Below are 12,730 nucleotides of genomic sequence, written 5' to 3' on the forward strand. Positions count from 1 at the left end.
CCTCCCCCGGGCCAGACCACTCCACGGCGGGGTAGGGGAGGCGGGAGCGGCCACGGAGCGCGTCCTTCCTACCGCAGCGTCCTCGCCAGCGGCAGCGGGACCGCGGGACGGTCTTTGCGGAAAGCGGGCTCGCTGGTCTTTGCGGAAAGCGGGCTCGATGTGCGGGCGGCGGCGCCGGGAGGGTTTGGTCGTACCTTGTCACTTCCCCCGCGGGTGAGGGTGGTAGTGCCCGAGGTACGCGCCGCGCGGGTCGCCGCCGCCTGTATAAGCGCGGCCGCGGGGCGGACACGGGAGCTGCCGCGCTCCTGGTCCCGCCCGATCCCTGCCGGTGCCGCTCCGTCCCGCCGGGAGCATGTACCAGAGCTCCGCGCGCTGCCTCTGCTCGGCCCTGCCCGCCCTCTGCTGCGCTCCCGCCGCCGCCGTCTCGGCCTCCCGCCTGCCGCGGTCCCGCTGCCAGCCGCCGCCCCCCGGCCCCGCCGCCCCGCGGGCAGCAGCGGGCGGCCCGCCCGCCCCGGGGACGCCGCCCCGCACAGGTGGGTATGGGCCGAGGAGGGGGCGCCGCCGCCCCGGGAACCGCGCGGGGTCACAGCCGGAGGCTGGTGCCGGGCCGGTGCTGTCGGAGCGGCATCTGGGCTGCGCTGCCCGCGCCAGCGTGTCCCTTGTCCCCCTCGCCAGCCGCCTCTCCGGGACTGGACCGGCCCTTGGGCTCTAGGGCAGCGGCCGTGGCGCTCGCCCAGCCGGTGAGAGCGGGCAGCATCCCGCGGCATCGCAGCGGGCACTGCCGGAGAGCCCGCCGGAGCTTCGGGCGTTTCTGGCTCGGTGCCCTCCGTGTGAGGGATGGAGCACCCTGTGCCCGCACCTGGGCTGGGTGCGGGAGGCAGCCCGGTGTCGCTGCGCTGGCCTGTCTGTGAGCCAGACGGTCAGGGTCCGTGTGCCGCTGTCAGGAGCCGGCTCGCTGAGCTGCCCTCTTGAGCTGCACTTGGTGTAGGATGAGCTTGACTCACTCAAGGCTCACTTTTCGCTCAAGGCAGCGTGTGGGAGCAGCCCAGGTTACCCTCTGGCAGGCAGCAGCAGCCATCGCGTCCCTATTTGCCTGTACTGTTAAATAATTACAGCCCGTTCTTCATTCCCCTACATGAGACCTGGAAAGTGCCCCAATGCCCTCGGGTGCCTGTGCGGACCCCACCTCGGTGTGTGCACCCACCGCCCCCCTGAGCTCGGATCCAGCCCTAAGGCGCCTCCGTTGGCTCTGGCCGTGGCTCAGAATGCCCGTCCGGAGCCATTCCTGCTGACAGCTTCTCCACTGTTGCCGTGGGCAGGGCGATAAGCCCGACTCCTTATCATTGAATGGCTTGGATTGGAAGAGAGCTTAAAGGTCTCCTGGTTCCAGCCCTCCCTCAATGCGCAGGGACACCTCTCACTAGACTCGGTTGCTTAAAGCTCTATCCAGGCTGGGCTTGGACACTTCCAGCGATAGCAGAGCCACAGCTTCTCTGGGCAATATGTCTGAGGCTGTATTACACATCTGGCATGCAGGAGATTCTCTTTGGCCTACTGCCTGCAGCTAGGGCTGGGGTGAAGAGAGTTCATTCCCTGTTGCAGGACGAGTGTAAAAGCCAGGCTAGGGCAGGGTGCTTCTGTTTGTCCTGCTGATGCTAGGCCAGGATGCCATCTGGCAGGATCGAAGCTTCATGGCAGTACAGGGAAGAGGAGCATATACATCTGAGAGCTGGCAGAATCGAGTTCATGGTTAATAAAGCATTCACAAAGATAAAGGTTTCCAGAGCTTGTGCCAAGTACTGATTCCCGATATTACTGGAGGCAGGATTTGAGGTTCACTCTTCTTTCTGATGTTGCCTGTTGAGAACAGGCAGCTTCTGGTGAGCTCTCATTGCTGTCCCAGACAAGGCTGTAGATGTAGCATGATACCTTGGTAGCGTAGATTCTGTCACACGGGGATGGTGCCTGTCAAGTTGTTCCTGGAACTGGGGTTCCAAGGAGGGCATTTGTAGCTGCTGCCAGCTCTAGGGCCGTGGAGGCTGATGTAACTCCAGACTGCAGGTGTGTGGAGTCATTCCCCTGGCAGGGGAAGCCTTATGGTGGACAGGGTAGGGCTTCTGCCTCAAGGCGGTGCTGGGAGGTATGACCTGAAAGGAAGGGAAATGGGAATGTTGTTCGCCTTAGCCAAAAGGTCAGGGCCAATACCCTTCTGCAGCCCTCATCTCTGAAATAAAGTACCCGATGGCTCATTGCCCGAGATCCTAGTTGTTCTCTCTTCTGTGCTGGATGGAGCAAGAAGCCTGCCAACCTTACACCCTGTTCTTACATTTAACTCTCAGTTTGCATTCTTCCCTCACCCTTACTGTGCTGAGGTACCACCCTTGCTGAGGAGAAGCAACTTTTTGATTTAAGCACCTTGCATAGTAATGGCTGAGTTGGTGTTCCCTGTTACAGAACACCCAGAGAATCACTTTCATGTTGGCTATCCACCGCTACAGTGCAAGCCCAGAAGTCTGCTTCCTTCTCAGGAAGGAAAAAGAGCTCCAGTCTTCTTTTGAGGGCCCAGAGATAATTGCATGAAAGAGGGTCCAGACTGTAAATTAAGCACTCTCAGTCCTCGTATAGGTGGCTTCAAAGTTCTTGGCTGAAGCAGGGGCTCCTTGGGAAGATGCCAGCCTAAGATGACTGCTTATCTGCACAGGTCTGCCTCTGCCCCCACCAGCACCACGGTGCCACAGCACTGGCAGCACACGTTGTCCCAGCAAGTTACAGGTCACTTCACTTGCAGATTTCAGAGTGACCTTGTATTGTAGGTGGACTGCTGTGGACATGGTTCAGCATTGCAGAAATAACAGGAACTGGATTCTGTGTTCAGCATTTTCAGGTTGGGGTTGTTGGTCTGGCCCCTGTTCTGCAGAACACCTCAGTCTGTGTTGTCATGATTCCAGCACTTTGGGTACAAAGAGCTTGTACAGATAAGCAGTCACCTTAAGCTGGCATCTTCCCATGGAGCCCCCTGCTTCAGCCAAGAACGTTCAAGCCACCTATGCCAGGACTGAAAGTTGTTGTTGTTCTATTTATAGAGTCCCATACTGCTGTTACCAGATTTCTCGAGTCCATACCTCCTCTGTGTATTCTCATGGCTACAGATCTTCACAGCACAGACTCCTTCTTCTGTATGTCAATCCCTCTCAGTTCAGGCTCCTCCAAGGCTCTCCCAGACTGGCCAACCCACCTCCTTTTATCCCAGTTATCTTCATTGGTCACAGCTGCAGCCCAATGAAGGACATGGCAGCTGCAGCCCATCAAGGACAACCGGGACCTCCTGGGGCAAAGCCTCTATACAGATATTCAAGTACAATACATGCATTTTTCCATGACTCAAAGGCCACCTCTGCTATAGAAAGTGCTTAATTTACAGTCTAGACCCTCTTTCACACAATCACCTCTGGGCCCTCAAAAGAAGACTGAAGCTCTTTTTCCTTCCTGAGTCATGACTGACTTTAAGAGCTGTCAGATCAGTTCTGGGCCATAGTACGGGCTGGGCTATGCCTTACACCCCATAAAGAGCTGGATACACCACAATCCCAGGGATGATGGGATTTAGACAATACTCTGTTGGCTTTGTTTGCAGCTTGGCAGGTGGAGGCTGAGCTTAGCCTTGATCCTGCTGTAACAGCTGTAAGCTGCTCAGGGCTTTGCCTTTGACTCCAGCTGTGTTGCACCTACCTTGTGCCTTTCAGCATCATCCCTCTGACTCAGGTCAAGCCACAGGCAGCCTAAGAGCTGGCTAATGGCTTCTTGGAGGGTTGTTATTATTATTATTATTATTCCTTTGGAGAGCCCCACATGAGCCGTGCTCCTGACCCACGGCATGGCAGGACTGCCCTCAGCTGTTGCCGCAGCCCTGATGTAGCAGAGAGCACTGTGCTTATCTCCACTGGCAGCACTTAGCCGGGGGCTGTGCCTCTCCTAAGAACAGGTGAGTGCCTCCTGTGGAGCAGCTGTTAAAAGCTCTGCTGATTTCTTTGGGTTTCTGCATGGCTGCCTGGCAGCCCTGCTTGTGTGTAAACTGCACCCTTCTGTATCCAGCTCAGAGCGGGCTTTTATCCCTGCTCCCACTGCCTTCACAGCTGTGTCAGGATCCTGCTTGGGGATTTTGTGTTTCCCCTCACTATTGAAGGGCACTTCTACTACTTCAGCAGTACTTGGCTTCTTGAGAAGAAGTAAATTTCTCTGTAAACTGAGAAAGGCTGTAGAAACAGAAACACTACACATAGCTTCTGTGGAAAGATGTGTGTGTGAGCTCAAAATCACATCTCAGTTTGAGGAACTCCTATTACTTTAACTAAAAGGACAGAGATGAGGAGAAAAATCCTATATCTAATCTAAATTCCCATTTCACAACTTTCTTGGAACTGTTCCATGGGCTTACACATACAAAACACACATTAAAGCAAGTAGTTTTTAGTATCCTTTAAAAGTATCCATTTTCCTAAATAGAAGGATGTGGGATTTATACTGGAGAGTCTTTCATTTCCTCCTGAGTGTGTTTATTGAACTATAAGGGTGTCCATCTTACTGCCTGCCCCTCTAGCCTGTCATTACTGTGTGTCTGTCACCAGATCTTAAAATTGGTAGTGCTGTAGTTCAGTCTGAGCATGCAGGTGTGTTGGGTAGCGTGCCAAATCTCCTGCAAGATGTGATCACAAGATGACAATTTCATCCTCTTTCTTTTTTAAGGTACTCAAATGTACAAATAAACCTACATGAAAACCACTGTGGGCCAACAGCAGTGCAACACTGAAGTTCTTTTGCTTAAGATTCCCTTTGCAAAAGGCATTCAGAGTAAATAAGTTGAGACAACAGCAAAGCTCAGTCAGCATTGCCTCTTATGCAAGTTGCTGTGGTGCAAGCACTGCCCTTCCTGCCTGTGTTGGAAGGAGCAAAGCCCTCCCTCCCTGAGACAGGGCTGGAGAGCTCTTGCACACACGGTGTAGCAATACCACAAAACGTGCATGGGCCAAAACAGAGCAGGGACACGTGTGCATCCCCATCCTGTGGCAGCTGTCGGCTCGTGTGGGATGGGGAGGCCTCCCTGTAGGAGACATGGGGCTGGGTGAGGGCCAGCTGCATGAGCAGGGAGAGCTGCAGACAGCAGCCTGTGTGCAGCTCCTGTGGGTGAGGTGGCCAGAGCAACAGGGAGGGCTGAAAACCTCTGCTGAGCTGGGCACAGCACACAAGAGTGAGGAGATAAAGGGAGAAAGGAGGGTGGGGGGAGTGAACGCAGGGATGTGGAGCTGGGAGGCACCACCTTCTCCACTCCACATCCTGAGGAGGTCTAAGCCAGCAGGAGCATCTGGCTGCTTCATGGTCATGACAACATTACTGCTTTGGGGATAAATGACACTGATCAGAGATTCCTGTTAAATACTAACCTGAGGGTTGGTCAGGTTAACTGGAGTCTGCAGCCTGGAGGCATCCCATATGGACACAGGGTGCCCTCTCCTTCAGAAGCAAATGCTGCACGTGAAATAAGGAGCAGGCAGCATTTGTGCACCTGCTGGGCTCTCTCCTCTGTGAACAGGGGAAAAGTGTGCTCTACTGTGTTTCCTACAATATATGCAGAGTTAATCTTAGCCCTGCTATTCGGCTTCTTTGTTGCCTTAGAAGACAGCAGCATGATGCCTTAGGCCAGGCTGTTTGCAGGCTGCAGCCCCCGATGACAGGCAGAACACGAGACTGCACAAGACTGACCCTCTCCTTACTTTGTCTCAGACTCAGGAACGGGCTGCTGCACAAACCACCATGGCTGGCACTGCAGCAAGGTAGCCAGGTGATGAGGAGAGCTGTGCTGGGCCATCTCTAACAGCAGTTTTTCCCTTGCAGTGTGTTCCATGGGAAACAGCACCAGCCGGCTCTACAGCGTGCTTGCCAAGACACTGAGCAGTGGTGCCGTGTCCCAGCACCAGGAGTGCCTGGAGCAGCTGGACTCAGCACAGCTGGATCCTATAGACCCCAAGGATTTGCTGGAGGAATGTCAGATTGTTCTGCAGAAGCGGCCACCCCGGTTCCAGAGGAACTTTGTGAACCTGAAGAAAAATGCCGGCAGTAACCACCGCCCCATCCGGGTCATGCAGTGGAACATCCTCGCCCAAGGTAGGAGATGCTTGTGAGCTCAAGGTATGAGCTTGAGATCAAATGCAGCAATGAAAACCCTGGCAGAGCAAAGGGAGAGGAGTGAACCACATGAGACACAAGTGACTGAGGGCCAGGGGGTAGTACTTTGAGCACTTGGAATAGTGGCTTTCCTTCTGTCCCACAGGAAAGGAAAAAAAAGGTCTCTCCTTGCAACTCTGATGCCCAAGGGAGCCCCAAATTCCTGTCTTACCTGAACATATTGTATTCTAAAAGCTGTGACCCATCAGTTTTAGATGGTTGTTAACCCCAGAGAAAACGCATGTTTTTCCTAAGTTTTATTTGTGACGTTTCTCTTCAGTTTCTGATTACCTTATTGGTGAGCTATCCATAAATTCAGATCTGCTGCGGATAGTCTTAATGCTTAAAAAGAATTTTAACTGCCAGTTTTGAATCAAGGCTGTGGGTTGACAACTGCAGCAGCCTCACCTTAAAATCTTTTGGTGTGGGAAATTTCCCTCATGGGGACTGCCTTAACCTTCTGCAGTCTCTTTTAAGCCACTTCATTTTATTTTGGCTTATGCTGCAGCAGCCACACGTGGAAGTACTTGCCCTTGTGTAGTGGGCAGATGGGGAGTAAGTCTTAATATAGCTTTTATCTGTAAAAGGAACTTAATTTTTTTGGAGTGACTCCAGTGACTTGAGATGGGGTTCTCACACCTGCTGGCAAATCTGGTACCCTTAAAGCCACCAGCATGTAAGCTGATAAAACCTGGAGGATGGCAGGCTGTTTGAGCTGTCAGTAACTTTCGGGTTTTTTGTTTACCCTCCCTGCTAATTCCAGCTCTCGGGGAAGGCAAGGACAACTTTGTCCAGTGCCCCATGGAAGCTCTGAAATGGGAGGAGAGGAAGTGCCTCATCCTGGAGGAAATCCTTGCATACAAGCCCGACATCTTGTGCCTTCAGGAGGTCGACCACTACTTCGACACCTTCGAGCCGCTCCTCAGCCGCCTGGGCTACCAGTGCACCTTCTTCCCCAAGCCGTGGTCGCCGTGCCTGGACGTGGAGCACAACAACGGGCCCGACGGCTGCGCCATCTTCTTCCTCAAGGAGCGCTTCCAGCTCGTCAGCAGCGCCAACATCCGCCTGACCGCCATGAAGCTCAAGACCAACCAGGTGGCCATCGCCCAGACGCTCAAGTGCCGCGAGACCGGCAGGCTCTTCTGCATCGCCGTCACCCACCTGAAGGCCCGCACGGGCTGGGAGAGGTTCCGCTCTGCTCAGGGCTGCGACCTCCTCCAGAACCTGAAGAACATCACCCAGGGAGCCAAGATCCCCTGATTGTCTGCGGAGACTTCAACGCGGAGCCGACCGAGGAGGTGTACAGGGAGTTCTCCAACTCCAGCCTCAATTTAAACAGCGCCTACAAGCTGCTGAGCCCCGACGGACAGACGGAGCCCCCCTACACCACCTGGAAGATCCGGCCCTCCGGAGAGTGCCGGCACACGCTGGATTACATCTGGTATTCCCAGCATGCCTTGAACGTGAACTCAGCCCTGGGCTTGCTGACTGAGGAGCAAATCGGGCCCAACAGGCTGCCCTCCTTCAACTACCCTTCCGATCACCTGTCCCTTGTGTGTGACTTCAGTTTTAATCAGGACCCTGACAGACTGCTGTAATGTCCTGGAATGCCACCCGGCACTGCAGTGTCTGAACTCTCCAGCCTTGTATTGTAGAGAAAACCTTTGAAGCTAGATGCTGTTGAAAGATGAGGAAATGCTGTTGACTAACCATTATTTCAGGCACTTGTTTGGAGTTACACTTGCTGTTCAGCCCTCATTAATGTGCAGCCTTCCAAGGAGGAAGAAGGAAGCCAGTGTTCTCATCATGCTCTTCTTGCTGCTTCAGGGTTTGAAAACTAGAAGGCAAATAGCTTTATTCTTTCACTAAGCCCCCTGTTTTAAGGATTTAATCCTCTAATGAATGTGGAGGCCTTAGTATTTAAATCAAAACACTTGTGTTTGTAAAACATCTTGCCCTGACAGCATGCTGGCTGATTTTATTTATTTCATGTTAAGCTTCTGCAAGTACCAAAGGGAGTGAGGTTCAACTACCCAGTGAGATGACCTTAAATCTTTTTCTGTTTAATGCAGTTTAGACAAAAAGCTAAGCTCATAATAGTGTGGTCTTGTCACTTTCCCATGACCTGAGACGACAAATCCATTGGAAGTGTGAGGAAGGACCCCTCCAGTAAGAGCAGGTGAGGAAAGAGAGGCTGACCATGACCTAGAGTAATACCCTCACTTTTCCAGAACAACGTGCATGTATCTGTCACACACATACAGCCTGCAGGCTGGACAGTGACTGTACCTTCATCTCTTCTGTGCTTCCCTCTCGAGGACACAGCTAACCAGGGACTGTTTCTTCCTCTGAGCATTACTTTTCTAAATGGTTTAAATTTGTAGTCTTGTCCATCTTGCTGTTTTGGTAAAAGGCCAGTCTTAATATTGAAAGATTTTCTTTTATTTATCTTCAGAATCTAAAGCTACACTGGAACCTGTTAAAAGATAAAATTTATTTATTGAGAGAAGTTGGTGATCCTGCATCTGATTGGAAAGTGTGGAGTGACAGTGTCCAGGAGCCTCTTGCTGTGACCCAGAGAAACTCTGGCAGAGCATCTGGGCTACAGCAGAGGTGTGTTAGTCCAGTAACTCCTGTGATTGCTCGCTGGTGACATAGGAATTGCACATCTGGGTTGTTGTAGACATGCCATTATGCCAGAAAATAGCATAGGAAGAGAGGGGGGAAGAGGGACAACAGTTGGAGTTGTGCTGACATATAGATAGTTGAGGACGATCTGGCAGGGCAAATAAAGCAGTATTTCCATGTGAGGTAGGGTGCATAGTAACTCTTAAATGTTCCAGGTGTTTATTAATAAAACCCTTTGGAAAAAAAGTTATGTCTTGGCTGCTGTCTTTCTCACTCAGCTGTCCCGAGTTCCTGCTGCCAAGGAGGTGAGCTGTCTCTGCTAGTCTGAGCTTCAACTTGGTGCTGGTGCTTCCTCTGCCAAGCCTCCTTTCTCCCACCCCTAGCCCTAGTCTCAGAGTGGCATGGCTGCTTTGCCTTCACAGCACACACTCTTTCTCCAGCTTGGGATGTCCAAATTTCACAAGTCTGAAAGGAAGGGAGTTGTGCTTAGCTGTTAAGCTGCTCACTCCTCTAGTTAGAGAGGAAACCTACACTGCATTACTGTAAATATCCCCCTCTCCAGCAGCTGTGTGGAGCTACAAACCTGCAAAGTGAGGTGCAAGAATGCCTCCCTGAGGGCTGCTCAATCTGCCTGGGAAGGCTGGCCCCTTACAAGATGCAGCTCTATCTGCCACTTTCTCCTAAAAGCTCATGTGAAGAGAAGAAGCACCACAGGTGTGAGCTTTGCACAGCCCATAAATTACCATACTTGCATTGCTGAGAAGGGAAATACAGAGCCTGGTGACTGCCAGTCCCAAACTCCCACACAAACACACTCCTCATCAGACAAACAAATGAAGTGCTGCTGTGCAGCTGTAACACACTCTGCACGTGTTCCTGACCCTTGCAGGATGAGTGCAATGGTCTGCTTCCCAGCAGAGGCTGCTTTGGCCAGCCTGGGATCCATGTGGATTTGACTTTTCCCAAAAGAAAGGATTTTACAACCCAGGAGACAATGGCCTTGGTGAATACTGTTACCAGGCACATGCAACGTGCCAGCACCTCCTTGGGCTAGAATTTCACCAAGAGCAAATTGTGTCCCAGGAAATCAGAAGGGTGGCACTTTTGGGGGAGATTTTGGGCAAGAGCTGCCGCACTGCCCATGCCCCACAAGACGAGAGATCTTTGAGCCTTGCTGCTGTGTTTCATACCAACTGGACACTGATAGCTTCCTCTTCATGGTGCTGGCTGCCCTCAATTGAGCAGAGGGGGTGACATGCACAGCTTCTCCTTGACAAGTATTTTCTCTTAGGACCTTGCCTCAAATGGTCTTGCAGGGAGGAGAAATTATACAACTGCTTGTTAGTTAACATCTGTAGTCATTTGCAGCTAAACACTTCCAAAATCAACATCACAATAAGCACTGTAAGATGGTATCTTTAGTAGGTCTAATCCTTACTCATCTACCACAAAAACCTCACACCAGAAGCTGGAGCTTCCATCCAGACTCCTTTTGGCAGTTGCATTGCTCTGGAAGAAACTGTACTTGTGGCAGAAAGCCCTGACTTGAGAGCAAAGATCAGGTCTCTATTTAAAAACAAACCAAACCATAATCAAAAAACCCCACCACTGCCACCAAAAATGAAATGACTCCATGATTTCATTTCCCTTCTGTATAAGCAGCTTCAGTTTCCTCAGGCCAGCCAAGGTGTCCCTCAGTGTGGCACCTTCCCCACGGCCAGGGCGCAGAGCCACAGACCCCACTGTGCGAGGCTTTTGAGCAGCAGGAGCTGCTCTCAGCTGCACAACTCCCACTGCCACTCTCACACTGGAGTACATGGTCCCTAGGATTCTTAAGACATGTTGATTTCTACCCTTGCTTGCATCCCTTGCTTAATTCTCCTAACCAAGAAATCAGCTGTTGAGAAAGAGCATGATTTGTGTGATAGTGCCATCACTGCAGAACCTCTTCTCAAGTGGAAAGGGCTGGGATTCTTCTTCCATCCTGGACATGTTACAGTACATGTTCACTGCTTCAACTCCTTAAAGGGTAATTTTGAAGGCAAGGGGGGGTGGAATAACTGAAAAGGCTGGAGACTTTTCCCATCTCAAGGCAATACTGTCCTCTCAGAAAAGCCCTGCCACAGTGCAATGTTGAACCCTTTCTGCTAGCTTTTAATAAAAAGGTGGATAGGCTGCAGAAATTAACTGCTAAATTCCCAGGCAGTTTCACCCTTTTATTCCAGTACATGCCATAATCTATTTGGCACTCTTTTGAAAAACTTAAATGGATTATTGCTTTTGCTTTGTTTTATGCAGCCAGAGACAAGCCTGCAGCACTGAAATACTTCTGCCAGCTATAAATATCAGTACACTAAATATTTTTCAGAGGCAGCAGAAAGGATTTTTTTTCCTGTGTAACAGTAAGACTCCTAACAATAAAAAATGTCTTCCAAGCTCTCCTTGTGAATGTATGCCTTATAAACACACCAAGGCTAAGAAAAGGCTCCACAGATCCCTTGCTTTCATCTTGAATAAAGGCTGCCTGTGCTTTAGCAGTGACACTTGTCCCTCACTCTCAAGCAAGCTGCAGGAAGAAATGACCCACTTGTTTAATTTGCTGAGAGGCAGGAGCTGTTTCAAGCTTATTAAAACACTATCTTTCCTGGAGAACAATTAGATCCCAAATACATAGTGTCATTTGGATCTTCCTAATGAGCTTAACACCTGCTATTTGAACTGTCTCTGCAAGGCAGAACTGCACTCACCTTGTTCTGGCAGCAGCAATCCTCACACGGAGCCGAGTTCCCTGCTGCACATGCCGTGCTGAGTACCAGCTTGAGGTTTCAAGCACTCTCCATTTTCTCCTCAACTTCTGACTGCCCCTGGCTCACTCATGCCTGATCTCCTCAGATGCAGCTCTCCAAAGCCCTAAAGTTGACGAAATCAATTAGCAGAGGATCCCAAGAGCTCAGCCTTCCTTTCAGCACTCTCTCCCCAGAGCTGTGCCAAGGCCCAGGCCCCTGCCCTGGGAAAGATACGCAAGAGAGAGAGCTAACAAAGCCAGTTGTCTCTACAACGGGATTCCCCTTTCAACTTCGCTCATTTTTGATACTCAGACCTTTATTCTGAGTTGCAACTTACAGCTGAGGTGTTTTTCCCCCCTCTGGATTACACAACATCACTCTTTTCATTCTATAATTTAAAATAGTGGGTTTGAAAAATAAAAATAGTTCTTATCTGCAAGATCAGCGGTACCAAGTCTGTGTATGTCTCAATGCCTTCTGTATAAAGCATACTCACTTCACACAAATTTCATTCTACCCACACATCCACGAGTTGCTGTTTGCCAAGGATGAGTTAAGCCTGGCCCCTACATGAACCACCAGATTCAGATGTAAAAGGGAATCCTGCTTTCACCCATGTACAAAACAACAGGTTCTTCAATGGGATTTCAAAAGCCTGGGAGTATAGCCAGATACTCAACTAACCATTTCAATATTCTGGTGTTCCTTTCATCCATTTCAGATGTCACAAGCCCGACCAAAGCTCCCTCATCCCGAGGTCACGTCCTCCAACACCACCAGTGAAAACATTGATATTTACAGCATGAGGGTAGGTGCCCTTTCCATGTCAGCTACAGCCCATGCTCACAGAGAGTGAGGCTCTCACAGCCCTGCAGGACCTCCAGGCGGGTATGCCCTGGCAGCCAGGGCCATGTGCCACTCGCTGCTGGCCAGGGGAGAGAGCCCAAGCGCCGTCACGGCAGCGCCTCAGAGCTGGCCACCCCACCAGCAGGGCAGCTGCGGCCTTCAGGCCTCTCCTTTTTGCCATTACATAAGGAAGTCCTGGCATTACAAGGAGGTCATCAGCTGGAGATCCTTATCTAATTCCAGGAAGACAG

At 51.2% G+C, this 12,730-nt stretch overlaps 1 protein-coding gene across 1 annotated transcript; it reads left to right on the forward strand.

Moving 5' to 3' along the window:
- Positions 1-266: 266 nt before the first annotated feature.
- Positions 267-9,093, forward strand: NOCT (nocturnin). Its single transcript, XM_036404670.1, is given in 4 exon segments — positions 267-533; positions 5,890-6,159; positions 6,983-7,468; positions 7,471-9,093. Coding segments are annotated over 4 exon segments (1,284 nt in total). The 5' UTR covers positions 267-352; the 3' UTR covers positions 7,818-9,093.
- Positions 9,094-12,730: the final 3,637 nt, after the last annotated feature.

This window comes from Molothrus ater, unplaced genomic scaffold (genome assembly GCF_012460135.2).
Source record: "Molothrus ater isolate BHLD 08-10-18 breed brown headed cowbird unplaced genomic scaffold, BPBGC_Mater_1.1 matUn_MA508, whole genome shotgun sequence".
NCBI lineage: Eukaryota > Metazoa > Chordata > Aves > Passeriformes > Icteridae > Molothrus > Molothrus ater.